The 27,752-nt window shown below is 37.2% G+C and overlaps 3 protein-coding genes across 6 annotated transcripts; 1 reads left to right on the top strand and 2 right to left on the bottom strand.

Moving 5' to 3' along the window:
- The first annotated feature begins 342 nt into the window (after positions 1 to 342).
- c2h1orf146 (chromosome 2 C1orf146 homolog) lies at positions 343 to 24,443 on the top strand. 3 transcript variants are annotated; one of them, XR_015710533.1, is made up of 7 exons: positions 343 to 452; positions 675 to 768; positions 1,482 to 1,647; positions 1,745 to 1,823; positions 2,780 to 2,920; positions 23,633 to 23,783; positions 24,364 to 24,443. XR_015710533.1 is itself a non-coding variant. In XM_087784520.1 (6 exons), the coding sequence occupies exons 1-5, from the start codon at positions 396 to 398 to the stop codon at positions 2,885 to 2,887; spliced, it is 504 nt and encodes a 167-aa protein (XP_087640646.1). In that variant the 5' UTR covers positions 343 to 395; the 3' UTR covers positions 2,888 to 2,920; positions 24,364 to 24,416. The 3 variants fall into 3 exon arrangements, 1 of the variants encoding a protein (XP_087640646.1); XR_015710534.1 differs by having other exon boundaries at positions 1,745 to 1,808; XM_087784520.1 differs by lacking the exon at positions 23,633 to 23,783 and having other exon boundaries at positions 24,364 to 24,416.
- Positions 2,975 to 8,213, bottom strand: LOC148086407 (glomulin-like). The gene is made up of 18 exons (XM_087782988.1): positions 8,175 to 8,213; positions 7,673 to 7,798; positions 7,255 to 7,365; positions 7,082 to 7,190; positions 6,072 to 6,309; positions 5,677 to 5,767; positions 5,452 to 5,612; positions 5,332 to 5,385; positions 5,240 to 5,270; positions 5,084 to 5,173; positions 4,974 to 5,015; positions 4,827 to 4,900; positions 4,676 to 4,760; positions 4,496 to 4,605; positions 3,504 to 3,561; positions 3,307 to 3,442; positions 3,151 to 3,245; positions 2,975 to 3,073 (listed from the first exon to the last, which is right to left on the bottom strand). The coding sequence occupies exons 1-18, from the start codon at positions 8,211 to 8,213 to the stop codon at positions 2,978 to 2,980; spliced, it is 1,746 nt and encodes a 581-aa protein (XP_087639114.1). The 3' UTR covers positions 2,975 to 2,977.
- On the bottom strand, positions 23,901 to 27,723 carry gfi1ab (growth factor independent 1A transcription repressor b). Of its 2 annotated transcripts, XM_087784518.1 has the most exons (6): positions 27,555 to 27,723; positions 26,745 to 26,927; positions 25,706 to 26,052; positions 24,801 to 24,938; positions 24,562 to 24,727; positions 23,901 to 24,503 (listed from the first exon to the last, which is right to left on the bottom strand). In XM_087784518.1, exons 1-6 carry the CDS (start codon positions 27,664 to 27,666, stop codon positions 24,325 to 24,327), a joined length of 1,125 nt encoding a protein of 374 aa, XP_087640644.1. In that variant the 5' UTR covers positions 27,667 to 27,723; the 3' UTR covers positions 23,901 to 24,324. The 2 variants fall into 2 exon arrangements, with proteins under 2 accessions (XP_087640644.1, XP_087640643.1); XM_087784517.1 differs by having other exon boundaries at positions 24,562 to 24,938.
- Between the last annotated feature and the right edge of the window lie 29 nt (positions 27,724 to 27,752).

Here is a 27,752-nt window from a genome sequence, read left to right on the forward strand (position 1 = left end):
TTCTCAGTATCAGTTTTATGTTGATCTTTAAAATATATACTTTATTGAATATTGTTTTGATTGTTTAAGCGCTTTGTGACCCTGGTCTGGAAAAGCGCTATACAAATAAAAATTACTTACTTACTTGTTGTTTTTTCCTGACTATTTTATAGTAAGTTTGACAAATTTTGGATTTTACTTTAAAATAGTTAAGAAATCGTTCAAATGGGCTTTAGAGTTAGACAAGTCCATAAACGCTCTTCCTATAAATAAATAAAAAAGTAAATAAATAAAGGTTCCGGACTGTTACACAGTCGTTGAACAACGGCGCCACCTGGTGGTGACGTATCTCCCTGTCTCTTGTCAGCACAAAGTGCTTGAATATATTTGTTTTACGTATTCATCTCAAATGTACGATGTCTGACTCCAACGAAAAGTGGAAAACAACCATCATCATCAGCAAGACTCTCCAGGTATTGTTTTATTTCTCTGATGTCTTTAACAAAAAAAGAAAAAGAAAAGGGCGCGAAATGCTAATTCTTACTTTTAGCTAACATGACCTCTTAGCTAGCTCTTAGCTAACTTGTATCTGTTAGTGAATTCAGTTTTACTTTTACTTTTAAAGAAAATGGGCTCTAAGAGAACACGAAAAGTAAAAGAATGTTCATTTGTACGTCTAACTTGTTTCTTTGTAGAACCATGATATTAGCAGAAGCCTCATGACTCAGCAACATCGCATCCGATTCTCTGACAATGTGGAGGATGGAGTCTTTATTTTCCCCTTGTCAGGTACATTACATCAAGTTTGTAGTAACTTGTACGTCAATTGTTTATCTTAATGCGTATGATGTGGTTAAAGTAGGTACATTGTGTTGGCATTCCATATTTAGGGAATGTTTTTTGTGACAGTGGGATGATTTAGGGGTATATAGGATATATTCGTAGTATTGTAGTAACAAGGATATATTTGTAGTATTGTCGAGTACTTGACTCTGGTGTAGCAGAATTTACAGACCCCATGACTTTTTACGAGGTAGTTACTGCTTTTATTTGTTTTGAAACCAAAATAAGTCCAAACATCATCTTTAAAAGCTGCTGGTGTCGACTGTATCCTCTCGTCCTCAGTCATCACTGAGAGGACTTAATGGCTGCTCTCATCGAGCAGCTGGACGTGTATTTACAACAGATCTATAATGTGAATATTTGCATGTTATTTGTAAAGAAAAAAAAAGAAAACATTTTATTTTATTAAAACATTATTGAACTATAAACCATAAAAACTATGGTAACACATGAAATATGATTTAAAAGCCAAAAGAATGTAGCGATATATCACCATAATGGTATTTTCTGACACCCCTAATAAATAATGTATACTTAAACACATCTCGTGGTTTATGTATGATTAATCTAACGTATATTCTTTGTGACACAAAAAGTATAAATCATTCTCTTTCATTGATTTATCGTCAGTGTGTTCTTCTTTGCTTTTCTTTATAAAGGGACGGCATTTCTGTTTCTCGAGCCGGAGGAGCTTTCAAAGAACCATGACGGATCACATGTGAGCGCACGGATAGAAAAGTTCATGGAGGTTCACCGCAACAGCTTTCTGCTCCTCTACGATCCATTTAATACAGAGAAAGAGTTCTTGTCCTTCCTTCAGGAGAGGTAAAAAAGATTTAGTTACGCTTCACTTTGTGACAGTTAAGTCGGTCTCTTAGATTTATGGTGGGAGTCCAGCCCCAAATTTGTCATTGTATTTCAGATTCTTTGGTGCAAGTCTGAGGATCCTACCAGTGCGCAGCAATGCAGATGTTGTAAAAGGAATGGTAATAATCGCCAAGGTAACGCTTGCTATTGGTGGTGGTGTGTGCAGGGAGGTACAATTACAAACCATTAAAAAATAAGAATAAAAATAATTAATTATAGAATAATATAGAAAGTTCTAATAATTCTCTGATCTGCGTATTTTCCCTAAACATTGTTCATTTAAAGTTCAAGCCAAATTTCTTTTTAATTGTTGTACATGTTATGTATGTAAGATTGTGTAACATTATCACCTGGTATACAAATAAGCGTAGCTTTCATGACTGGTCTTACTGTGTTTCACACAGTGGATGTGCAGCATATGTAAAATTTGAACTATGAGTTATTTCTCTCGTCTGAAGCTAAAAATTTTTTATTTTTTTTTTAAATAATCAGTAAATTGTATGCTTTGCACATGGACATTCTCTCGGTGTAAGTGCGTCTGCTTATCTAAAGTAGTCTAGATTAATTGATAATATATGTAGCCTATGTAAAAAATTGGGGTTTCATTTAAATATCTAGGAGTCTAAAAAAAAAGAGAATTTCTAGTTGTAGCTGCTAAAAAGGTACACAGATATTTACCAAAACAAACATGCAGTTAAATGCATATTTGAAACAGTACAATAAAAGTCAATGCCCCAGTTAATACAGTTGCTGGTTGATAATCCAGCGTGAGGCAATTTGTAAAGAGAAACTTTTTTTTTTTAACATGTCTGAAATAGGTAAAACTCTGTGTGTGTATGCGTAGTTGTGCAAACTTGGCTGTTGTGATTATTATTATAGTAAGATGAAGAAAAGCAACAATTAAAGATGACACAGAGATTACATTTTTAATCTTTGTAAATCAGTCTTTAATCTTGATGGCACAAAAAACATGATTTTATAGATTAAAACTATTGACATGTTTCCTAATATCTTCAATGTTATCCCAATATTCACGATAAAAAATAAAAACCTTGTTGATGTTCTGAAGTATCTTTTAACTCTTCTACAGGCAACCAGCAAGCCACATGTGGATAATATCCGTGAAAGAATGGCTCGTGTTCGACTCCACATCATTGAGAGCAGCTCGGTGGACAAAATGCTGAAAAAAACCCTTTGAGATGTCTCACAATCTGATGTTGGCTTGGAGGAGGTAAACATAGTTTTCTGTCTCTGGACAAACTTAAATTACATAGGATAAATAAAATGTTCAGTTCGGTATCTTCAGTTTTTCGTCTGTGAGCTCTTCGATGCGGAAAATAAGACTCTCCATCAGGTCAAAGGTCACTAGAGCACTCTGCAACACCTGGGTTAAACAAGGACACGCTTAAGTTAATGGTCAGGGTAGATTAGAACCGACGTCGAATGGACGAGGAGACAGACCTGATGCTGCTCGGCTGGAGACAAGTTCGACTCTTGCTTGTGCTTCTTCACCATTCTTTTGAGGCATTTCAGTGATCCGTTGAATGATCTCATCTCTGGTTACACAAGAAGAAGTGTTGAAGAAACCTTCGTTTCTGACTTTTTCAAGCAACATACCTCTAGCTTTCAGCTTCACGTCCTCAGTCAGAGCCTTGAGCTCGGAGGAATAATAAGATCTGGACATGCTGATGCACACGCGCAGCATCTTCAGGTATTCATCTTTGATTTGCCACAGCTCTGTCCACTCTCCCGCCTGAGTCAGAGGAGTTTTCAATCAGCCGCAAGGTTGACGAAGACCAAGTGCTTTCACTTACCTTTGTGAGTTTGTGTCTTAAGAGGAGAAAGCGAAGGAGATTCAAACTCTCCATGATTCTGCATTAGAATAGTAGAGTTAGAGATTAAATGGTTGAGTTTAACATTTCAAATGTGAAAACTATTCATTCTTTTATTAAAATGTTGTATTTTTAAAGCATTGAATACTTATTATAAATAATTTAATACAATATTCATAATAATTCTATATTAAAGGGTTGGATTTAACATTTCAATTGTGGAAACTATCATTTTTTTAATTAAAAGCATTGAATTGAAGGATTCTATTTGTTAGGCTTTTTTTAAATATATACAGTATATTTTTTTAATAAAATAGGATTTTCAAAATGACTACATTTTTTTGACGCATAGAGCTTGATATTCTTATTAATATTTCACAAATGCAATTTCTAAATGTAATAATTTATATTCATAGCCTTTTAAATTCAATTAAATAACAAGTATATCAATTATTAAATAATATTATTTAATAAAAAGAAATGAATCCTATAAGTATAGAAATGATAAAGTAAAAACAAAATCGTCCTTTCAGTATATCAATTATTACATACAATTATTCAATACGTTTTATTTGTAAGCATCTCTCACAAATCTGGGTCACAAGGCGCTTAAAAAATAAAACAAAACAAGGTTAAAATCGAATTAATCCTTTAAGTATTGAAATTTTTTAACTAAATTTTTCAATAAAAACAAATTACTACAATACTTTTGAGTATTGAAATAATTAAATTATTCAATAAATCAAATGTATAATTTTCGTATAGAAATTATTCAATACAATTATTGAAAGTTTTATTTTCTTTTTTAAGATAAACAGTGTCAGTAAAAAATGTCAATCCAACAGTCGAATGTAGCTCAATTCTCCCCCCTCTGTCGTTTATTAGTATTACATGTGTTGTGACGTAAACATAGCTTACGTATTGTAAGATAACGCATGGTAGAAGAAAAAAAAATAGCAGCTTTATTTGTGTACCTGTCCAGGTTATGCAGCAGATCAGTCTTAGCTCCCTCCGGCAGATGAAACACTAGTCGCAGAAGAGACAGAAAGTCTCGTTCCAGGATCCCATCATCATTGTTGTCCCCCTGCTCCAGTCACAGCAGATCACATGATCGTCAGCATGATGTAGTGACTCCACACATCCACACAACTTACACTCAGAGAAAGATCCACTTGATTCTTGATGTTCTTTACCGCAAAACCCTCCAACCCAGAATGATTGCTGCTTATCAACAAACACCTGCAACCACAATTGTAACGTGTAATATACCGTATATTACACACATAAAACTAGTATTTGTCTGACCTGAAGAACTTGTGCTTGGCTGCTGTGTCTAGTTTATGGATGAACATCTGTAAGATCTTCAGTCCAGATTCTCTCTGAGAAAGAGCAGTTCAACATGGTGAGAGTGCAGGATGGACAGGTTGTGGTTTCAAAAGAAGGCAGACTGACCACGGGTTGAATGGGACAGTCTGTCAGAAGGAACCTCAGGTTCTGAAAAAGGAATCATGGTATCAACACTGTGATTTTTGGTGCGTATTAGTCATGGACGTGTGTGTTACCTGTGTGGCACTGTAGAAGCTCTGCAGCTCCAGGAGGCTCACGGGGAGACTGCTGTCCTCAACTTTATCCAAACCGTTCTCAAAAAGAGCCTGTTGAAGACATCGTAGAAAACTCTCATTTCTCAACAGGACAAACCCCTTGTGGATTGATCTTACCAGTCCCTTTCGTAGATGTGATTCGTTCTTGCTGTCAAGGAAACATAGTGATTCTGGAGGTTGTTAACAATTGTGCTGCCGTTGCTGGTTACCTGCTGAGCAACTGTGAGATGTTCTCCATGTTGGACTGAAGAACAAACGTGGGGCTGAGGAATGATTAGAACTGTTGAGGATCATGGGGCCGTGGCTCGAGGAATGTGTCTTGGTTTCACCTGAAGATGGACGGGAAGCTGTCGTACGTGATGAGCTGCACGAAAAGCAGATACGCCAGACTCGCTCTGGACTCCTGGGATTGACTGTCAGAAGTGAGCAGGGTTTTATTTCTGTAGAAGAGGATGTCTGGGATGGATCCTCCGCTAGCTCGGAGAGCAACCTGTGGGGAAGTACAGATTATTCTAGAGTGAATCTCTTTGTGTTATTATTCAGGAGGTTCGTACCATTATTGCAGTGGCAAAGAGCCACAGAGAGGACTCTCTGTCCCGGGTCAGTTCAGCCTCCAGCAGAGGCTCCCTTAAGCTCTTGATGCAGCTGAAACAAAATGATCATCATTAATCCCTCAAGTGAAATAATAATAATCGCAGTTATATAAAAAAAACAGTTCTCAGGTCTAACATTTGACCTGGTATTACCACATTTTGAAGTAAAATGCCTTCAGTTTTGATTTATTATTTGATTTCTTATTCTTTGATTAATTATTAAATATTTGAATAACATTTACCGGCATATTTCACATTTTTTAATGATGATACAACTGTAATACTCACCCTTAAGCCTACCCATGATCATATTTAAGACATTTTACAACAGTTAAGAAATTGAATTGTAGACTCACAACTGAAGCAGCTGTTTCTTCAGCTCCTCCTGATCTCTGTGGTTCTCACTGTGACGCGTCTTCTCTGCCAACACTTTAATAAAAGCAGCTAAAGTGTCACAGCAGCGACACAGACCGTATTCGTCTTCGTCCTCCTTCTGTTTGCTGTAAGGCACCGGCAGTCGAGTCAGCTGCTTGTGAAGGGCGGATAGAGCAGCGCCCCAAGAAGCTGCCTGGTTCCCCTCTAACCTCAGCAGGCCTGCGACAGAAAGTTTGACGTGACATTTCTATATATTTCCAGTAGAGGGAGCCAAACACCAACGTCAGGGGTTAGAATGTAGACGAATGAAAACAAATAATTCAGAGAACAAAATATGCTTCCCACATAAATATCATTTATCCCTATCTAGTTATTAGAAAGGTCATTTCATGTGATGACATTTGTGTACATTGTTGTATTATACATGTAATTATATACGTTTTACACATTATACATTTGCATAATTTGTATTGTTGTATTATATAAGTAAGTAAGTAAGTAAGTAATATTTATTTATATAGCGCTTTTCCATATAATAATAATTGTATTATAATATGTATACATGAAATAAACAGTATAAATCATTATAACCCTAACCCTGAAAATAGTTTTAACTGAAACATAAATATGATCCTTACATTTACCGTTTGTTTGTTAGATTTTACAATATTTTTTATGTATTTTAGAGATTACAGAAGTATAGATTTTTCAGTAAATAGTTAGTAATGTTTCTGTAGTTTCTGTTTTGTATATTAATTTCATATTTGTATGTACTGTATAAGTGGGAAAAGGGACAAGTGATCAAATATCATATCTAAAACCATTTATCTGACATATTCATTGATATTTATTTAATAATTAATAGTCCATTACTTGGTTTGTGCATCATCCAGTCCTTGTGATATTTAAGCTATGAAATCAGTTGCACCTTAAATAACACTTGATTATGAATTACAAAACAGCTAACTAGTATAAATACCAACAAGTGTACCTGTTTGAAGGTGAAGAACCACAGCTATGATGGTGTCAGAAATTAAACCTGGGTCGACTTCTTCAACGACTTGTACGCAGCAGTTCACCACCTGCTCGGAGCTGCATGTCTGAATAAGAAGAAGAGAAATAAGTTGTGTAGAAAATAAGCATAAATATATGAATCATTGTTACCACGGTTAGATGTGTAATAGCAGCCTGGCAGTGACGATGACGCTCGTCCTTCTTCACCACTGTGTTCAAGAGCGGTGACACGAGAACTGAGCCCATTGACCTCACCATGACCTGTTGTTAAAAAGAACACAACTGAATAGCATCAGTGGGTAAAGATGAGCTATTACTGAGTGAAGATAAGAGGTTTATGTCTTTATTAGTCAAGTTAAAATTATATTTTTAAGGAAATTATTATTATTAGGACTAATGGCTTCCACATCAAATATATCCTTAATTGAAGATGAAATAATTATTTAGATTATTTGTATCTATACTTAATATAATATTTTGGTGGCTCCAGCACTTATTGTCTGGCTGCCTAATATCCGTATTCATCTCCCTGAATCTTACTAAATGCAACTATAGGAATTAAACACACCTGGTTATTTTCATTTTGCAGGAATTCCAAAAGTTTTTCAGATTCTCCTTCAGCAAGGCAGCTGCATCCCAAATTCCTGAACTGCTCAAAGTCATCTTGCTTGAGATCTGCCGCTGGAGTTTCTCTCTGAAAACACAATCACATTAGTTTGTTATCATTTTTAATTGTTGTTTAACCACAAAATGATTAACTGTAAGTCAGTTTTGCTTGTTGAACCCAACACAAAGAAAAGGTTTTGCTACAGTGATGCTTATAGAATAGTAATAATACTATTTAATAAAGGTGGTTAAACATGTGTAGTCAACCTCTAGCACAAACCTGCCATTGTTTATTAAACATACTTCTTTCATATATGATGTACAAATATACTCTCAATCGTGCAGAAGTGTGTCATTTCTACTCTTAGAGTAGAAACCACAGAGCATCAATGAGAATAATCCTCACGCTCAGAGTAAACCACAGTTATACACCGTCGTTCATGTAAATAATGTTGTGGACTCACCCATGTCTGGATTGTTTGCTTCACCTGATCCTTGTCCATCTCCCTCCTCTCTCAATCCTATTAGTGATATATCTTTATTGATAGTGGTCGCAGTGAATAAAGGCAGCTGGCGTGATATCTTTGAGGGCGAGCAACAGTTAGCCTGGTGTCCCCGGAGCAGGAGAGTCTCAGATACAGAGAATAAACCTCTTATCTGTCTTTGTCCCCCACATGTAAGAGGATTAGCATGTTGAGAAGTGCTGCGAGAGTGCAGGAAGTGTCTGGAAGGATCCAGGAGGAGAGATCAGTCAGAGCGGTTTCCTGAACAAAATATCAAGACTTGTGTGAAAATCAATGCTGTTTAATAGAAGAAAGTGTATTTTGGGTCATTATTAACTACAGGCCATCTTACTCCTGCTGTAAGTAAATATTCCAAACTAAATAAAACTCTGAGACAAGTTACATAAACTCAATGGTTCCTCCTAATGCTTCTCCCAACAAGAAGCTCATAAAATAAGTGCAATAAATGTTAATTTTACACCGTTTAATTTATGTGGAGTTCTTTGCACAACAAAGTAACACTGTGTGGAGTCGATTACACTGTAAGAAAGTTTATCGGAATATTGACATTTTAAATGTTTTTTTATTGAAATGTTGTTTTTTTTTTTTAGAATTTAATTGTTTTTTCAACAATTAAAGTCATTCAATTAGATCATTTGTATATTAAAATGTTAACTCTTTTTTTTTTACATATTTTTAAAATTAATTCAGCTTTTTTACCGATCGAGTTTGATTTTCTTATTACAATATTTAAAAAATAAACCAAAAAAAACATATTATAAATTTAAATATTTATTTAAATATTTTTAATTCTTAGCCTTTTACATTTTATATACAAATGTTGGTATAATAGTGTCCAATTTAAACTGCTATTAAATTAAATATAGAATTGTGTTTTTTTTTTTCATTTCAAGAATTCCTTTTTTAATTATTGGAATTAGAATATCAAGCCTACCTTTCAATATAGCTGTGATTTATTAAATAATATAACTAAAACGAATTAAACATTTTATCCCATGTGTTGTCTCTGGATCAAGGTGACCAATAAATAAGTATATAATAATAAATAATTCAAAGCTTCAACAATTTCAATTCAACCATGCAATATTGTGATGGCTGTGATATGCTTCCATCTGTTCACAATCATCAACTTAAATAGCTTCCAAACTAAACTCTAAAAGTTAATGTCTTTTTTCCGCCTTGGCTGTTCTTCTGCAGCGATGGAGGTTTCTGTCATTAATTGGCAAATTTATTGAACTGAAATTAGTGAAATAAATGCTCAGTAAATGTTCAGAATGGGACAAGGACAGCTGATTCAATATAAGTTATGTTCTGTAGTTTCATCTCCGCCCAGTTTCAGAACAGTGTAACAGCAATAACGTGGACCCTCTGTCTGATACTGTTTTACATTTGTTTACAGATATAGATAAAATCTCTTTATTTTTGGTCGTCTTTTTAAGTTCAGAAACGTCTCTCATTGCTTAATATGAAAATATTCTCTGCTACCCACTGATGTAAAACAGTTTGGTGGTCGCATTAAACTTACTGTTTGCTAAGTAACTTTGAATGGATCTTCCATACAAAGTTACTTAGCCAACAGTATTAGTTAAAATACAATCCTACTACATGACTCTTGGTAAATTAAACCAGTCATTACAAAAAAAATTCTAGGAATGATAAATAATGAAGAAATTTTACATAGTGCTGCTTTAAGTTTGCTTCTAAACGCTGTTGCTTACGCAGTCAATTTAGAGTCATCTATTTTAAAAGTTTTTAACTGTGAAAGAAATCCAGAATGCAGTAGGAAAACCTTGCGAGGATTGTTATGATGATCTCAACTGATCATCACTCCATTCATGATCTTCCTTTATAAAGCACGCAAGAGTATACCAGACAAATACAGCCAAGCTAATTTAATAAAAAGCCTGATGTCCAGAGAGGATCTCAGATTAAGAATGACTCTCCATTATTGTTTGATGAAGACATATTGCTCACCCGTGCACACAAAAGGCTCATCCCCAACCCATGGCTTTGTCTGCCACATAATAAAAGCAGAATCAGGGACTTCCTGCTCTGGTTCAGCAGCAGCTCAGGTCCTGATTTGAGATGAATAGGTGTGTTTGAACGGTGGGATTTGGACAGCATCTGTCGCACAGGCTTGTGTTCTTTATTACACTGCGATGAAAGCACAAAGACCGCAGCCAGAGAGTAAATACAGTAGAGACGGCAGCCGCCGTGTTTGCCCCTGATTTAGAATTATTGGCTGATGATGTTCTGTTTTGACGGGGAGGAAAGATGCACAGGGTTGGATCAGGTTTTTGGTAGCCAAGTTAGTCACTTATGAGCTACTGAAGTAACTAGGTGTTAAAAACAAAAATAAAAAATTATGTTTTAATGATTTATTCAGAGTTCCTGGATATCCTTAAAAACTCTCAAAAGGCATTATATTCCTGAATCTAAAACTAAGGCCTTAAATATATCTTGAATCAAAATGTCTTAAAATTGTGAACACAGGATAATATTTAATGTTGGTTTCAAATGTCAAAAAAATAATTGATTTATTAACAAGCAAACAAATCATTTACAGATTGATGCTAAATCATAATAGTAGAACTAACAGTAATACAGCTGATACATTTTGCAGTTGCAACTTGGGAAAGAGGCGTTTGCTTCTGGCAATAGATTGTAAATTCAATGAGAATTGGTTGTCCAACTTATATTTTACTTCATCAAAAGGTTTTTCAGTTTAACATAAACATGTAACAGTGTAATCATAGTAGCGTTTTGTTTTGTTTTCTTCACAGTTTGGTTTATTGTCAAGTCAGCCTGAATTTCATTTTTAAAAGTCTTGAATTCAACTTGCATAAACTGTAGGAACCCTGTATTAGAGTGTATTTTGAACACATTGGAATCTATTTTTGTGATATTTGGGCTGTATTCATTCTGTGTTTGAACTAAAGAAAAACTGTAGGAAATTTAAATGATCTCCGCCTTTTATCTCCCTCTATTTCTCGGATGGCGGGATTTCAACTTTATTTGAAGTAAATATTGATAATTTAGTAGGTTGTTAGTTGTTGGTATCATGGTATTACCATCTGGCCTCACAAATATTGTTAAGGTTTTGTATTAGATCATTATGAGGCGAGCTCAAACAACTCTTCTTCGCCTACTGTTTGTGTCGTGTGAGCAAATTTCCCGACACTACCACCTCCTCTCGTCTGACTGCTAATCTATAGATGTGTGAATAATTGTCTTGTTGGTAAACATATTGAATCTCTCTCACACGGCAAAGATAATCTGCTAATGTAGATCCAAGAACCTGTATGTGACTCCTGGTTCTGTCTTCGTCTGTTTTAGTTTTGAGGTGATTAATCTTCTCCATGTGTAACTCAACACAGCCGCAGTTTATCTCAGGGTATATTTATTTAAACAGATAATACTCTACTGTACCTGAAGTATCCACTTGCATGAACACACGTTCAGAGTGATCTTGAAAACAGGTGAAGACCCTATAGTGATATGACGGTGTGTGTGCATGTGTGTGTGTGTGTGTGTGTCCTGGCACTACTCTGCAGAGTTGAGTTCATATCTCCGGTCAGTGATATCACATATCCATTTATATTTAATCTGCTGGACTGTGCCTAACAGCTGTGTTGTTGACTCTGCCATACGCTCTTGTAGTGAGGATGAAGCGCAGTTGAAGGTTTGACGCTCAGTGTTTGTCTGATTTATTTAGTTTTCTCTCATCTGGTGACGACAAATGAAATGATTGACTGTATCGTGGGGGTAGCGCAGCAGCATTTACGCAGCCGTACGCATTTGTATTGCAGCTATCCTGTGAGAGCGTCTCCATTTTCCTGCTCCATCCTGGATCTCCTTAGTGACCTTTTAGAAAGCAAGAGCTTCTAAGTGAACTGTTTAACCAGTGGGCTCCCCCCGGAGGCCTCTGTAGACTGTACAAGCTCTCCTGTCTGCCCCAAAAAACCTCCCCAGGCCTTTCTGTGCTTGTCAAGGAAAACTGGTGTGTTTAAAAAATCTCTCGTGGGGGGTCCTGATGCAGCTACTCTTCTGCTCTAAGAGCCCAGCAGTTTGATTTAAAAAATATCTTTTTACACTGATTTGATAGAGATTTAGGAAATCTGGAGAGCGTCTGTAACTGACTAATTAATCAATTGTTTTATAATGTTTTAGGATAATGTTTTTTTTAAAATCCAAAATAAACAATTTATTATGAATTAAGATATATGTGTTTGCCTGTGTCAAGCCTGCGTGAGGCGAGTGCTATAAAAAATATGTTATATATATTAAATTCATGAAGAAAACAATGAAATGAGACCGATCGTAAATCAGGGCCTATTTTTCGTGTTCCCCACCCCCTCGTTTATCAAACAGTATGTTGTATATATAATACGTATACTCTCATTGCTGTGATAGTGTTTTCAGTCCATTTATTTAATGTGTTCTCCTCTACTCCTGGTAGAAACTATAGACGTCTATATGTAGTTAAGGCAACTTGCTGAACTACTTTCAGGGTGTAGCCGTGGGATACTTGTTAGTAGTAACTACCACTCTACCATCTCAAAGGTTTAACAAGGATGACTTGAATAAGAGAAAATGACCAGTGAGCTGCAGATGTGTGAACAAGAATGTAATGTTAAGAGGTCAGAGTTCACACCATGTTTATTACATTGCTTCCTCCCATAAAAAACTGGGCCCCACTTTTCCATAGGTCTCATTTCTTTATTTTCCTTAGGAATTAAATGCAGATTATTTAGATATGTTATGTTTTAAACATCATATCAAAGCCTAAAATATCAAAACATTCTTCTTCATTCTATAACATACAGTATGTTATAGATCATGGGTCCCTAACGTTTTTTTGCACCACCGTAATATGTTTGCATTTTATTCAGGGACCGACTTTTAGATAAAAACAGTAAAAAAAAAATAGAATTGTGTATAGTTTGTGTTTCACAAATTTTCCCTTGTTTTCAGGTTTATATTTTGAGAAACCTAGAATTTGTGGGTAACCCTATATTATTGAAAAAGATGTGTATACAATACCGAGGCATCTTTAAAACAGAATCTGGCCTCGGAGTATCTAGTATAAGTCCAAGTCTAAATGTTGTGGGGTCTACGATTAAGTGAGGTAGTTCTTTATGATCCGGCTCAATTGGATGACAAGCATGTGAAAGCAGAAAATCTTCAGGGGGGAAAGAGATACCCCAGTGACCTAAGAGCTAATGGAGACGGTCCCACCAGGGATGTTACTGACCTTGGCCTCTTTTTGTAAAAGCTTTGCCCCTGTTACAAACAATTGGTGGGAGGGGCTTTTTTTGTTTGTTTGAGCTACTTCCCAGTCTCTTTAGGCATCTTTCACCGTCGCCCACTGCTGCCTGATGAAGCGTCCAGGTTAAAGCCCCCTCAGCGACACAAAAGCCCACACCAGACACCTCAGATCAAAACTGTTCCGTCTGGTACCTCGGCGCCGCCTGCTCAACCTTTTGTAAATCGGCATTTTGATGACAATTCCCAGTGACGACTTGTTTCCGATCAATAGAGAGCGAGCGGACGCCTTCATAGACACAGATAACCGCCGCACGCCGTCTGTATGCGAGGGCCGAGGAGACTGACACCCTGTCTGAGTGGGATCAATAAATGGTGCTCAAGCAGCAGCGTGCCCACTCTGGGCGGCCTATTCTCTCTGCAGCAAGGTAAAACTGCCCAGCAACTCCCCGAGGTGAATGAATCGAAGATGTTACATGTGAACTGGCTGTCAAAACGATTTTGTCATGTGCGCCTCTCTTCGGTGTTTAAAGATGCTGACACACCGTGTTTGGGGTACCAATGTCTTGTTTGAAGTGATGGAGGCTTTTAGCCTTTTTTTTCCTCTACTACTGCCTTTATCCGTATACGTGTTCACTCGAGTGAAAACATTTATATTCCTCTCGCCACGGATGTCTCCTGACACTTTGTATTGCCGGCCGTTTTCAGGTCAGGACTTTATTTGGAATATTTTAGTGGTGTATTGTTTGTCCACCTGAACTACTCGGTTTTGAGGTAACTACGAACTGAAAACATTTTTCTAAAAAATCTAGTCTCCTAGCTTGTTCCAGGTGTGTAGACTGTAGGAATTCTTCTTTTGGTCTAGTTATATTAAGGTTTCTGCCTTAAATTAGCATCAACCAATGTTCTTAAGTGAGATTAATGCAGCTGAGGCTTCAAAACATTGAGTATATTGATACTTCAAAGGATGGATCATGAACCGATATAAAAGAAGATCCATATTTTATTATTAATATGTCACTTTTTATTCCTAAGTTGTCATGTATTTTCAACTTCTATAATGACATTCCAGGCTGCTAAATTGCTTGGATTTAAGCTTATCTAATGTCGGGCTCGGGACCATTTGTTCATCTTGGTCAAATTGCACTGTTTCTTTGGTGAAAAGTTTCATGTCTCCTACATGTAATAAGAAAGTACCTGTTCTCAAGTTTCTAATTGAAATTGTAACATCTAAGGATATTAATATCTTGTGTGGTAAACTGTCTTTTTCCAAGATGTATTTCTCATAGTGTTCACCTTCAGTTATAAATGGTTTCGTTAAGGTTTTTTTTGTAATGTTTGAAGCAAAATAACTTTATTTAATAATTCTGTTGTATTTGCAGCTCAACATAATAATAATAACGTAATAATACAACTACAAACCCAAGTATTAAACATGTCAATTTCAAAAAAATGATTTATTAAAAAAAATGTAATGGCTGGAGATGATCTCAGCTGACTCACACTTGCAACAACAATTAAAAGTACTCAATTAACTTTGTTATGTTTTTGGAGTAAATGTGACTCCACACAGAAAGGACTCAGGTTCTCTTAAGCTGGAATCAAACCAACAACCTAATGGAAGCTCTAATCACAACGAGACCGTGCCCCAAATTCTAGACTTCTTTCTTCTCAATAGAAGTTTGATCACAAGATTCTCTTGTTGTTCCGCAGTATAGATGGATAATCTGTGTCCGAAGTACATTTCTTGTGATTCTGTGCCATGATTAGTGGGCAGACGGTGTCAGAGTCAAGATAAAGCAGTGAGAAAAGAAGGCCAGATCAGATTCAGCTCGCGGTCATTAATGTTTCAGAGGATGCCAGAGGGAGAATGGGGAAGTTACTGCGCGGCTCAGATCCATTTCTTTTTACTGCTGGATCAGTCTCAGTGCGTTCAGGTCCATTGTGAAACTCTCATCTGCGATGGAGTGATTGACAATGAATAGATCCTTGTAGAAGTATTTTCCAGATCAGATGATTCTGGATCAACTTATCATCCTTTGTCTTTTCCCTCCTTCTTCTCTTTGCCAGTCCTGGTCTGGTTCAGACCTCTGGGGCTGAACAAGTACTTACCATCCCTTCCTGGATGCTGCGATCTCCACAATGGCATCAGCTTGATCCTGCTGCAGACTGACACATGACCACACAGACCCCTGAATGGGCATTAGTGCAGGCTTCAGCAAACCCAACATCAGTGCCTCGCAGCACTGCCACCGCTCAAATCATTCATTAAATCAGAACACAAAAAGTAACTTTACTTGAATGCCTGAGCATCAATATTTCATCATGGCTGAGAATAAATCTTTGTCATTTTGCACTTCCTCTGACTGTGTCTCCTCTTATAGACCGTCCTCGCCTTCTCTCCCCGAGCTGTTTAGATACTACTGGCACATTCTTGGCTTGGTCATTTGTGAAACGGATCTTATGAATATTTCACATGGATTCATAGGTGCAATCAGGCCTGGTTAAACTCACCGCTGTCTCCCAAAGTGCCGCGGCGCTCTCGCACAAATCGTTTGCTGTTTGCATGGATAATACAGGGAAGCCGGTTATGTCTTGTGAAATCGCTTCGCTCAGCATGTGTTTAGATGTTAGATGCAGAATCATCACTTGCTGTGATCTCGTTTGATTTATAGATAGAGTCAATTCTACCTACATGTTTCCATACGGAACTAGTATATATAATATATTCCCATTTGGGATACGTCAACAAGAATTGTAAGGAAGAGAAGATTATTATATGCCACATGTTACATTTAATCATTTTGATTTTATAGATCAGGGGTGTCGACCATCTGGGTCCAGGGCCTTCTACCCTAGTCAATAAATGTCTCACCGTGTCTAGACCAAACATATGTGAAATTATTTTGATATTAAATTATTTAAGGCTAATTACATCATCAATATAACATCTATTTAGTTCACTACCTGCTTTTACATTGGATTTTATGTTGTTTTTATTACTCTAGAATTACTGAATCATTTGTTGTTTCTGTTTGCTTTAAGAAAGGTTAGTGTGCATCTCATACGATATATTTTGAATTAATATATATATTATTTGAAAGCTCTTGTGGGCCACATAATATGGTTTGTCTCGCCAGATTTGGCCCCTGGTTCTTGAGTTAGCTGTGTTATAGATGCACTTTAAAGGTTTCCTTTTCACAACGTCTTCCACTTTCAAGTGAAGAAAAGTTCAAACCATTTTTTCCAACACGAACAGGAAAAACAATGTTGCCTGTCATGTCAATTGTGTTGTATGAAATCTCTTTTGTTCGTGGTGTGAATCTTTCATCCTTTCTTTTTACCAGAGCAGAACCTTTTACTGTCAACCTTCGGACTCGTGCGTGCGATCAGACAAGACTTTAGATTGAAGAGGCCCAGCATTGCTGCAGATTTAGTCGGCTGCTTCGCTTCCAGTAAAAGATGTGAAATCGTTTTAGGAGAATCGCACAAGAGTGCAGGCGACACGAGCTGACAGCCTTTTTGCTCGTGACAGCTCACATCAAAACCCTCCACTGATATGTAATGCTTAATGAACCACGTAAACATGTCTTTAAATGAGAAGACAGACCCTGACCACACTTTTAACCCCCCTCCCCCCTCTTTTTTTTGTCGAACCTGTGGGTCCACACGTCCACAGAGCTCCCCCCTCGCCACACACACACACACACACACACACACACACACACACACTCACATGCACACTAGCCTCCCCCAGACTCATGCTGTTCAGGGCCCTGGACCCACTGAACAGGGGCCGGCTAATGGAAAGCTTTCAAGTCGGCCCGGAGAAAATGTCCGCTCCTATTTGCCACAAACATGTGTGTGTGTGCGGGTGTGTGTGTGTGGTCTTGGATTTTCTAATCACGCATGTCCACCCCCTTCATATACACCACTCCTATATATACAAGCACCCTGGGACAGGCCATTATAAAGCGGCCTGGTGAAGGGAAACAACAGAAAACAATGGATTGGTAGCACTGCTGACAAAAACATGCACACATATTAGGCATAATCTTTAAGACACATTGATTATTTACATTTAATATACAATAACTAACATCAAGGGAAGGACAATTATTGAGTTTATTAGTGAATTAAATGTTTTTGCCAACTCCAGTTCAACTGTTATTGTGTATTATGGGAGAGACTGTTAATACAAAACATCCTGATATGATGTCACAGTTGTTCAACTATCTAATATAGAGGCAATGATTTAATTTAATGTTGGCATATTATACTATATAATATAATATATAGCAAAATATAATTGCTGAATCTCAACAGTTGGTGGGTGGGTTGTTCTTGAACTGCAGTAAAGATGGCGTGGGCTCTCTTTTTCTACGTTGACCTCGGTGTTTCGGTATTTACAGACCATGACTCTTAAAGAACTGCCTTCATATGTTCTGCAATTTTGCATTTTTGCAAACATCAGCTTTAAAAGCTGCTGGATTCATTGTTCTTTTTGCTGCAGAGGAAGAAAAGTAATGTTTAATTGTATATAGAATTATTTAAAATGTATTGTTTTATTTAACACAAGTACTTTATTTTGAAGTTTAAACCATTAAATAATTATGATGAAAGTAAAATATGGTTTATGAACCAAGAAAAAAAATGGATACATGCTGAATATTGATATAGTATCGTGAAAAAAAAAGAATGTGATATAACTGTGTATCCATACTTTCTCACACCCATATTTCACTGTATTGCTTAAATATCATCTTCAGACCTAGATTAATATTTACTTGTGAATTATGCAGTATGAATAGTAAGCATTTTAAGTATCCTATTGAAGTGATTTTGATATGTCAATCAAACTAAAGTTTTTCCTGCTCTAACCCTTTCTTTCTTTTCTGTCTCTTCTGTATAAGATCAATAAAGAGGCAATGCAGGGCAGTTTCGGGAAGTTTTTTCAGGGAGCATTCTGAACAGAGGGGGTTGAACTTGATTTAAAGGGCAACTAATATGAAAATCCAACTCTCCTGACTCACTCACATGTTTTAAATGTTGAAGTCTTCCTCTCAAAGATGCAGTAAGTCTCTCATCATGATGATGTTTTGAACTTATTACTTTATAAAGTTCTCCCCCGTCTGAAATTTTGGCGAACTTTGTTTATACAACGAGTACCTTTGAAACATCCGGAATTGATGACGCGAGGTGAAAAACCTTGATGTTTGACCAATCACAGCATAGTGGGTGTGGTTATTGTAAACAAGATTCCAGCTCCAGAAAAACATGTTTTTTTCAGTGGGCTGGGCTTAAGCATGTTTTCTAATGTAAATAGTTCAATGAAAATAGAGTTTTGTACAAACAGACACATACTGATGATACAATGGAGTCCAACATCTATTTAAGACACACTTAAATCAACACATTAGTTGAGCTTTAAGGTAAAAACAATGCTGCCATTTGAAACAGCAGACAATTGCGATTTTAAACTTAATCAATGCTCTAGAAATATAACTTTTCTGTGATCAAAACCAAGCATTAAGATATTAATTCAGTACCAACCGAACCTACCCTGAATATATGAAAATACCCTCCATAAAAGTACTTACTAAGAGTTTTCTGTGGAAGAAGAAGCAGTGATGTTTTTTTTGTTAAAGTATTTGTTGTCTCTCAATCAGATTCAAACTTCTCATCGCGTAGTGAACCTGAAGACGAGTCAAACCCGCAGAGAGTCACACAGGATGATTTAAAAACTTCACGCGGATCTATCTGGGTTACTAACGGTGTCAGAAAAATCCTTAAAGTCGTTGTCGTGTCCTGTGGTTTGCTTCCTGACTCTGATAGAGTGTGTAGAAGCAGTGGAGGAGAATTGTGACATCGCTCTGGGAGGACGCTTGTCATCCCACAGTGTCCTCCTCACACACACACACTCACTCACACACACACACACACACACACACGTCAGCCCAGCAGCTGCCTGGCTGGTGTCTCCTGTTATTATTTTCCTCTGGTTCTGCCGCCTTTTCTTTCCAGTGTCATGAATAATTTGTGCCTGTGCCTTGTTGCTCAATGACAGCTGTGCAGTTGGTTTGCTGTCTGTTTTTCACGTCAGGTGAATAATGAATAAGCGCCTTCAACAAAAGAGCCGTGTCCTATATGAGACTCTTCTCTTTTAGTTAGTGTGAAAATCTGGGGGAGACGGGGGGGAGTCCAGCTTCTAAAACTCACCCCCATGGAAAAGTGAATCACTCGTTTTGTTTATGCGATTGCACCTGTGCAGCTTGTGAGAATCATTATATGTGTCTGAGGCGACTGGTCCGACCTGTGTGGAATCTGCTGAGCAATCAGCAGAACAAATAGCAGATTATTATTACACCAAACACAACGATGAGTCGCCCTCAGGGAGGTAATCACGCTGCTGCTCTCCTGCTGGACTTCTTAGAACCACAGCCTTCCATCGTGATGTGGCTCTTATATTTATGGAAGATCACAAACATGGCCAAAGGTGTGTTGTTGAAATGTAACAAAACTAAAAAATGATAATAAGTCAGATGGAAAAATGTACACAAGTCTAATTTAAGGGGTTTAAGGAGCCCAAGACTGAAAGTTTGAGGTGAACGTCATATTTAGAGGTTGAAGAAGAGAGATGAGAAAGTATTTTACGTGGGTGGGACAAATGCGAGACAACAATTGCAGGCTGAAAAATACCCTTAAATGGGTCCAATGACACAGTTTATATCTGTGACTACTGTACTACTGTATATATATATATTTCACATACAATCCAACTGTAATCAATCAATATTAACTATAATCTAACAATTTTCAACTGTAAATGAATATGATTTATTTAGAGGTTTAAAAGGAGCAGACAGAAGAACATTGCTTAATATTTCTTTCCTTTATTCATATTTTTTAATTTACTAAACAATATTTACTTCATATGCGTCTTTATTTGATGCATGTCATCCCTGTCATGTGAACATTTTGTTTGTCATGTGAAAATTTTGTGTGTGTAATAAGTCGGAAAAACATTTATAGCTCTTTAATAGATCTTGGACCTTTATTGTGCTCAGTATGTTTCTGTTTGTACAAAACTCTCTTTTCATTGAAATATTTACATTACAAGATGTGCTTAAGCCCAGCCTACTGAAAACACTTTTCTGGAGATTAAATCTTGTTTACCAAAACCACAACCACTCTGCTATGATTGGTCAAACATCAAGGTTTTTTGGAGCGCATCATCAATCCTGTGATTCTCCACCTCCAAGGGACTCATTGTACAAACAAAGAAGGGTGTGAGTGAAGCCATTATAACATCATAATCGACTCTGCTCTCGTAAGCTCTTGTTCGCTGAGATTTAAGAGGGGGGAGGACTTTATAAACTTCAAAACATGATGATGAAATAAGACTTGACTCTTGCAAACCTTCACAATTATAATCTTTAATTCCAGCAGAGAGAAAATGGTGGAGGATGAACGTTGTTTTTATTAAATTGAGAATATATTTGATTGAGCTTCAACTGTTGCAGTACATTCGTGCACTAATCATGTTGTTGTTAAAACTTGACCTTATGTGTCCAACAGGCCTTCAGCGTGGAGAGTGTGTTTCTAATGAAGACTGTTGAGGTCTCATTGTGATGTTTTCTGTGTTACATCTCTATTTATCCTTATTAAGTTTTGGTATTTCAGAGGAATAAATCAGACACGACTGCGTGCTGCAGAAATGTTCTTTCATTATTAATGATTCATTACAAATGAATAATAAATCGGCAAAACCACAGAATACTGAACTTTCTAATTTCTCGACCGTGGCTGTCAGGAGAAATGAACTCACTAATAGCTGTGTGTGCGTGTCTGAGTGTGTGTGTGTGTGCTGTGGTGGTCTGGAATGGGGGCCTGGATGGGATCCTGCAGACTGCACTGCTCTGATTACTAGGCCGCTGCAATCGATAGAGTCCTCTTCTTCTATCCATATTTAAAATGCCTGGGGGCGATGGCCTGGTGCTTTAAGATAATCCAGCAGTGCCCGTGGAGGAAATCTGGTCAGTTTAATGGAAGATGGTGGCTAGAAGAGCCTTTTCTGAGATTGAAAAGCTTGAGGAACGTTTCTTCTAGGAATCCTGAGAAGGCCACTTGTCTGGAGCGGAGTCTGCTTCGAACCTTCATGGAAGCATTATTGGATTGAATGATCATCTCTGTGAATGTTGGGCAAACGTTGTATTGAGCCGACAATTGTACTACTTCCTACCTTTAAATGAGCTCCTCTCTTCACAGTCCTGTTCCGTCTGCTCATCTTGGGGTTTAAAATATTTAGTGTATTCCGGGTCTGAACGTTGTACAGTTTGTGGAGAAGTGAGGCGAAAATAAATCTTTGTGAGCCAGTGATTTCAATCAATGTTGAAACCAGAACTCTCTTCTGTTTGCACCATTAGCACTCATGAGATGAGAAAATGTAAGAAAGTAAGTAAGCTTTATTAGTTTTATTTTAACAACAAAACAATACTCAGTTTATGTAGTTGTACTCTGCATTTATCTAGTCGTTGTCTATATTTTGAATATGTATATTGTCATGAAAATTTGGGGGCCATGGATTTGAAAAAAAAATGACATTATGCCTTCACATGTTTATTACATCATTACTCCGTAACATCAGTATTAAACTAATAAGTACTAATAAGTAATAAGTACGAAGTAAATACAATTTCCAGTAAAATAATAAAGCATGAATGAGTAGCAGAAATATTTATAACTATTCTTCTCTTGACTCCTTTTCAATCTCAATAAATATATTTCATTACAGTTGAAAAAGTATTTGATTGCCATTATAATTTGTTGTATTACTTTTGGAAATGTTAAGATGAAAAGTAGAAATTCTCTGATTGTAGTTTGAAATTCTATGATTGTATGTGTAGCATGTTTATAAAAAAAATAAAAAAGGGTGTATGATTACATAAAACTAACAAATAAACTGTAAAAAGATTAAAAGGAAAAGATAAGATCTAAATGGATTGAGATAAATATATCAGTGCTGATACTGGTTAATATGGTAAGTCATTTTGGTCCGTGGGTTTAACCAGGTGAATCCGACCAAAGAAACGCTGAAAACAGCATTTGAAAACGATATATATTCTTTTATACCATTTCTATTCCTTTTTGTTATGGTTTTCTAACAATGTGTTTTATTGTATTGTATTTTACTGTTTTACTGATTCCCTGTGAAAAGGACTTAAAGGTTGTCACAAGAAAAAAAATAATAATTAGATGTCCTACATGGGAGCGAATGTGATCAGGAAATTGTTTGTAAATACATTTTTGCATTCATAAACTAAAAATAAAACGTCATAAAACCTATGAAATCTTGTTTCTGAATTACAATTGTGGCGTACTTCAAAACACAAAAGGTATTTAATGTTGAATGAAACATGTCTGTCCATGAAAGCAGAAAAATAGACAATGATTTTTAAACAAATTGTCAGGTGATAAAATGATTTCAGATTTTTTTTTGGCCTGTTTGTTATCAGGGATGTGCCATATGTTCTCAGGACTGGGAAAACAAAAAAAATATATAACAATAAGTATGAGGGTTACATTTAACTTCTTTCATCACTTATATCTGCTCACTCGTCAGCATATCTGACATAAAAGTTGATTCACCTTCTTATCCACAGATTCTTTCTCAACTCTGCATCCCTCAAATCCCTGTATTGTGTTATATATTATCTTCCAAATATCTGAGTGATTTACAGCTCAACCCAAACCCTGGTTAACAGTGATGTTCCTCAGGGCTCTGTTCCGGGAACCTTTTACTCATGTAGGACTTTCAGATCTGATCCCAAAACTTCTGGTTACACAATATTCTCTTTACTTGTATTTGAAAGATATGTTTTCTACTATCGCTTATGTTTTATTAATTGTTCGTTTTTCTTGTGTTTATTGATAAAAACTGACTTTTAAGGCTCGTTCATGACCCTAATCTTAGGGTAATCTAAGTTTTTACATGAGAGCCATTTTGTTTGTTTACAATCTCTGAAGTAGCGAGTCCGTCCCAGACATATCCTCCAGCTCCCACAGACGGACCAACTGCTGTTTAGTGACAAATGTTTTGTTTTTTTTCTCCCTCTACTTTATCCATATAACAGCCATGCGGGTGCAGTCGTTGTCAACTTCTGGATCTGAGAGTGTTGATGGTGCAAACATCAGGCGGCGCAGTGACAACAAACACGGAGCCTCTGGGCAATTTCAATCACGGCAGCAGGGAGGAACACAACTGCTTTGTTAACATATTTAGGTGTGAGTGTAACGACTGCATCGGCCAAAAACGCAAATATTATCTGTTTGTCCGATCTTTTTTTTCCTTTCTCCGCTTCAGTCTTACTTCAACTGTAAAGTGTCCTGAGATAACTTTGTTATGATAAAACACTTTAAATCAAATTGAACAATTAGACAGATTTATTTCATACGACTCATTTTGGGAAAGAGATTTATTGCTGGTTGAATTTTGCAGACAGAATAAATCACTATGAAAGTGTAAACAACCACAGCAGTTGGACCTGATCGTAGGAAACAATGTGCTGATCTTGTTTGTTAAATCTCTCCCATCTGTTTTGCCTCCATGTGCCTCCACCTGCCAACAAAATACCTCTGGACGGAGCTGGAGCGTCGACACGCTCACACCAGCCATCATAGTGTTCTTACACTGCAGAAAAACATTTCTTTATTTCTTTATAAAATAAATTATTAACACATGTACTGGGTACATTTCCAAAACACTTGACATCAAGTCTTAAATAAACTCTGTTTTAAAATCATCTTTTTGTGCCAAAAGCTCAAATCATTTGAGTCCATGTTGCGTCTCTTTGTGCCTCCTCAGGTCCACCTTCCTCTGGAAGCCCTTCCCGCACAGTTCGCAGCCGAAGGGTTTGTAGCCGGTGTGTTTCCTGCTGTGCGTGATCAGGTTGGAGCTCTGGCTGAACGCTTTCCCACACACTTGACACTTGTGCGGCTTCTCGCCTGCAGATGAGCCAGTTTAGATCATTTGAACCCTGAACTGAAGCCGTTTGTTTCTCACCTGTGTGTATAAACGTGTGTTTCTTCATGTCCGACTTCTGGTGGAACCTCTTCCCGCAGTACTGGCAGGGGTACGGCCGGGTGTCCGAGTGGATCAGCAGGTGCGTGGACAGCGTGGACGAGCGCTTGAAACTTTTGCCGCAGATTTTGCAGTCGAAACTTCTTTCCTGAGGAACGAACGACACCCGTCAGTCTGCTGTTGTGTGGCTGTGGTTCATGGTGTTTGTGAGGGAAGGTCACCTGGGAGTGGACGGCCTTGTGCTGCTCCAGACTCACTGCGTGACCAAACGTTTTGCTACAGATTTCACAGGCAAACGGTCTGGTACCACTGTGGGATCTTCGGACATGCACCTCTAAACCGTGGGGTGTTGAAAATACCTGTGGGGGGGGGGGGAGACAAGGTTAAGAGTTTGTCTGTATTACATGTTAAAAATCAACACTTTTTAAAATACATTTTTGAGGAAAATATGTATTATTAACCATTTAATCATATTTTCATAATTGTATTATTTCATTTAAGGTCAAACTAAACTACTAAACTCACCAAGATTATTTTGATTCTCTTTTTAATGATTCTCTATTAATCTAATCTTAGCTTTTAATTAACTACTGTCTTGAAAGCATCACCTAGAGCAGAGGTGGCCAATTAAATGTCCTTGGGAAAAATGATGATTGATGATTCAAATGATGATTTTAAAAATGTAATATAAGTTATAAAATCATTATAAAATCAGTCTTCATTTTTTCATTATTTTTCATTTAAAGATTCTAAAGAAAAAAAAACACATTTCATTTATTTTACCATTTAATATAAAATGCATTAAATGCAAATCTAACTAAGCAGTAAAAGAAATGTATTTTTATAACATTTTATTTTATAAATACAATATATAAAAGCACTATGAAAAATATGAAAGCAATACGCATGAAAAGGACCAATAAAAGGAAGAAAAGAGGGAAAAAAATATCTTTAAATAGCAATATGTAGAGAAGAAATAGTCAGAAAATTGTTAGTTAGTAAGTTAGTTAGTTAGTAAGTGTGGCCCCCGGACAGCAATCTTCCCAGGTCTGATCCAGCACCATACTTTCGTGGTACTCGTAGTAATACTCGGCACGATTGTATTTGTTTGAAGAGTATTTCTTACCTTGCTGCACTTGACGCACTTGTAGGCTCCGTTCAGGATGAGACTGGAACACATCAGGTCCGCCTGACTCTTCCCCTCGTGGACCTCCCCGTGCAGGCCTGAGTCCTGGAACAGCAGGGCGGCCGCGTGTCTCCGGTACGAGTCCTCCGCGTAGAGGCCCGTGGGCGCGTTCCTGTCCCCGTAGTAGTCCACGGACGCCGGGCCTCGAGCCGCGTCCACGCCCGGGTAGTGACCGTGCTGCAGCAGGGGTCTGAGGCCGGAGCTGTAGCTGCTCCAGGCGTAGGGACGGAAGGGGACCGTGAAGGGCTGGTTCTCGTCCACCAGAGGAGACATGGACTTGTCCGAGTCTGAGGGACACAACATGGTTTAAAAACTGTCCAGTGGAGATGCGTTCAAAACTATAGTAAACTAGAATTTACAATGAAGCAATATAGATATTTGTTCATACTGAACCATCATTTATTATGAAGCATACACAAGGGCTCGGATTTATTAAACATTTAAAAATCATAAATAAAGTATATTATATACATTATTTCGAAGTGTAACATCCAGTTTGACATATACTCTGAACTCAGCAGGAACTATGATGTACATTCATATTTAGCGTAGGCGGATTTTTTTTATATTAAAATTATTATTCCATCGACAAAAAAATAATTAGGTAAATATAAATTAAAACATAATACATAAGTGTTATTTTAAATTTCTTTTTAGCAAAAAATAACCGACCAAAAAGTACCAGCATTTATTCTGCGTGTTAAAGCAAAAAAGAAGTCGTCATTGAACTGTCTTACATCCGTCTAAATAAAAGGTCAATTAAATTAAAAGTTTAAAATCTTTACGGAGTATATGTTTGACCATGATTCAACGAATACAGAGATCTTTGGTAAAAAAAAAAAAGTGGATTTAAAAAAAAAAAAAAAAGGGGAAACCATCTTGAAAAAAAGGTTGATATATGTTTAAAAGTGTGATCGACATACAATGATAACGATCTAAAAGAATGTCAGTAGGAAGTGTGCGGGAGAGGCTCTGGTACCTGCGGACGCGGAGGGCGACAGCGGCCTCCAGAAGTCATAGTCCGGGGAGCGACCGCACAGACTGTCCGCGCAGCTCAGGGGGGACTTCGGCGAGAAATCCACCGGATCCACCAGCTGGGAGTCCGGAGAGAAGCCGAAGGTGTCCACGGGCAGGTCCTGGTCCTCCGTCGTCTTCTCTGGCTCTTCAGGGAGGAGACCAGTCAACACCCGAACGGTATGTTCAAATACATACAAATGTTTGACCTGATATTCATAGTTAATTGTAATGTCATCTGATATATATATAGTTTTCGCTGTAGTAAAGCAGTTTTTTTTTTAAGAAAAAATTAAAACCACAATTCATAAACATGTATATGAACGCTGACTTATTTTTTGTTATTTTATTTATTCCTTATGTAACAAACAGCTTCAGATATATATTTTAATCTTTGTAAATTTGTAAAATAACTGTTGTAAAGAGAAGTTACATTCAAATTGTACAATAATACTTGCCTCTCTTGTGAAGAAAAAAAATGTAAAAACGGTTTATAAGCCGTTGTTTATCTTAAATGTGTTTTTTATTCATCTGTTTAAATAATACTTTTTACTCAGTCGAGCTTTAATCTCAGCAGATGTTTGGTTTGGTTTTTTTCCTCTTCACTCTTTCACTTCCACTTATGTTTTCACTTTCGTGACAACTACATTTCATTTTTTTAAATAGCAGTTATTATGACCATAACGCCCTACACTAGTTCATGTTTTAACCCGTTTAAATGCTCTTGTTTATGACTATTAAGAGCGAGAGATCTGTGAGAATAACAGCAACATACCTGCGCAGATGTGCGCCAGGATGCGGTCCAGGCTGCTGTAGTCGTCCTCCAGACTGCGGTGCTGGTGGTAACTGTGCGCCTTCTTGCTCTTCACCAGGAAAGACCGAGGCATCTCTGAGCCGGATCTTGAGAGTCAAGAACAAATCCTCCTGTAGGAACCCTGAGAGCTGTGAGCTCCAAAACTATCTGATCATCTCT

Source organism: Callionymus lyra, chromosome 2, assembly GCF_982586985.1.
Source record: "Callionymus lyra chromosome 2, fCalLyr1.hap1.1, whole genome shotgun sequence".
Taxonomy (NCBI): Eukaryota; Metazoa; Chordata; class Actinopteri; order Syngnathiformes; family Callionymidae; genus Callionymus; species Callionymus lyra.

Excerpts from the sequence above, each read along its gene's own strand:
- c2h1orf146 (XM_087784520.1), top strand. The coding sequence starts at position 396 with ATGTCTGACTCCAACGAAAAGTGGAAAACAACCATCATCATCAGCAAG. Across the intron at positions 453-674 it reads TCATCAGCAAGACTCTCCAG|AACCATGATATTAGCAGAAG; the intron begins GTATTGTTTTAT and ends GTTTCTTTGTAG. Across the intron at positions 769-1,481 it reads CTTTATTTTCCCCTTGTCAG|GGACGGCATTTCTGTTTCTC; the intron begins GTACATTACATC and ends TTCTTTATAAAG.
- LOC148086407 (XM_087782988.1), bottom strand. The coding sequence starts at position 8,213 with ATGGACAAGGATCAGGTGAAGCAAACAATCCAGACATGG. Across the intron at positions 7,799-8,174 it reads AGCAAACAATCCAGACATGG|AGAGAAACTCCAGCGGCAGA; the intron begins GTGAGTCCACAA and ends TTGTGTTTTCAG. Across the intron at positions 3,443-3,503 it reads TAAGACACAAACTCACAAAG|GCGGGAGAGTGGACAGAGCT; the intron begins GTAAGTGAAAGC and ends CCTCTGACTCAG.
- gfi1ab (XM_087784517.1), bottom strand. The coding sequence starts at position 27,666 with ATGCCTCGGTCTTTCCTGGTGAAGAGCAAGAAGGCGCACAGTTACCAC. Across the intron at positions 26,928-27,554 it reads CCTGGCGCACATCTGCGCAG|AGCCAGAGAAGACGACGGAG; the intron begins GTATGTTGCTGT and ends TCCTCCCTGAAG. Across the intron at positions 24,504-24,561 it reads ACACACGTTTATACACACAG|GCGAGAAGCCGCACAAGTGT; the intron begins GTGAGAAACAAA and ends GCTCATCTGCAG.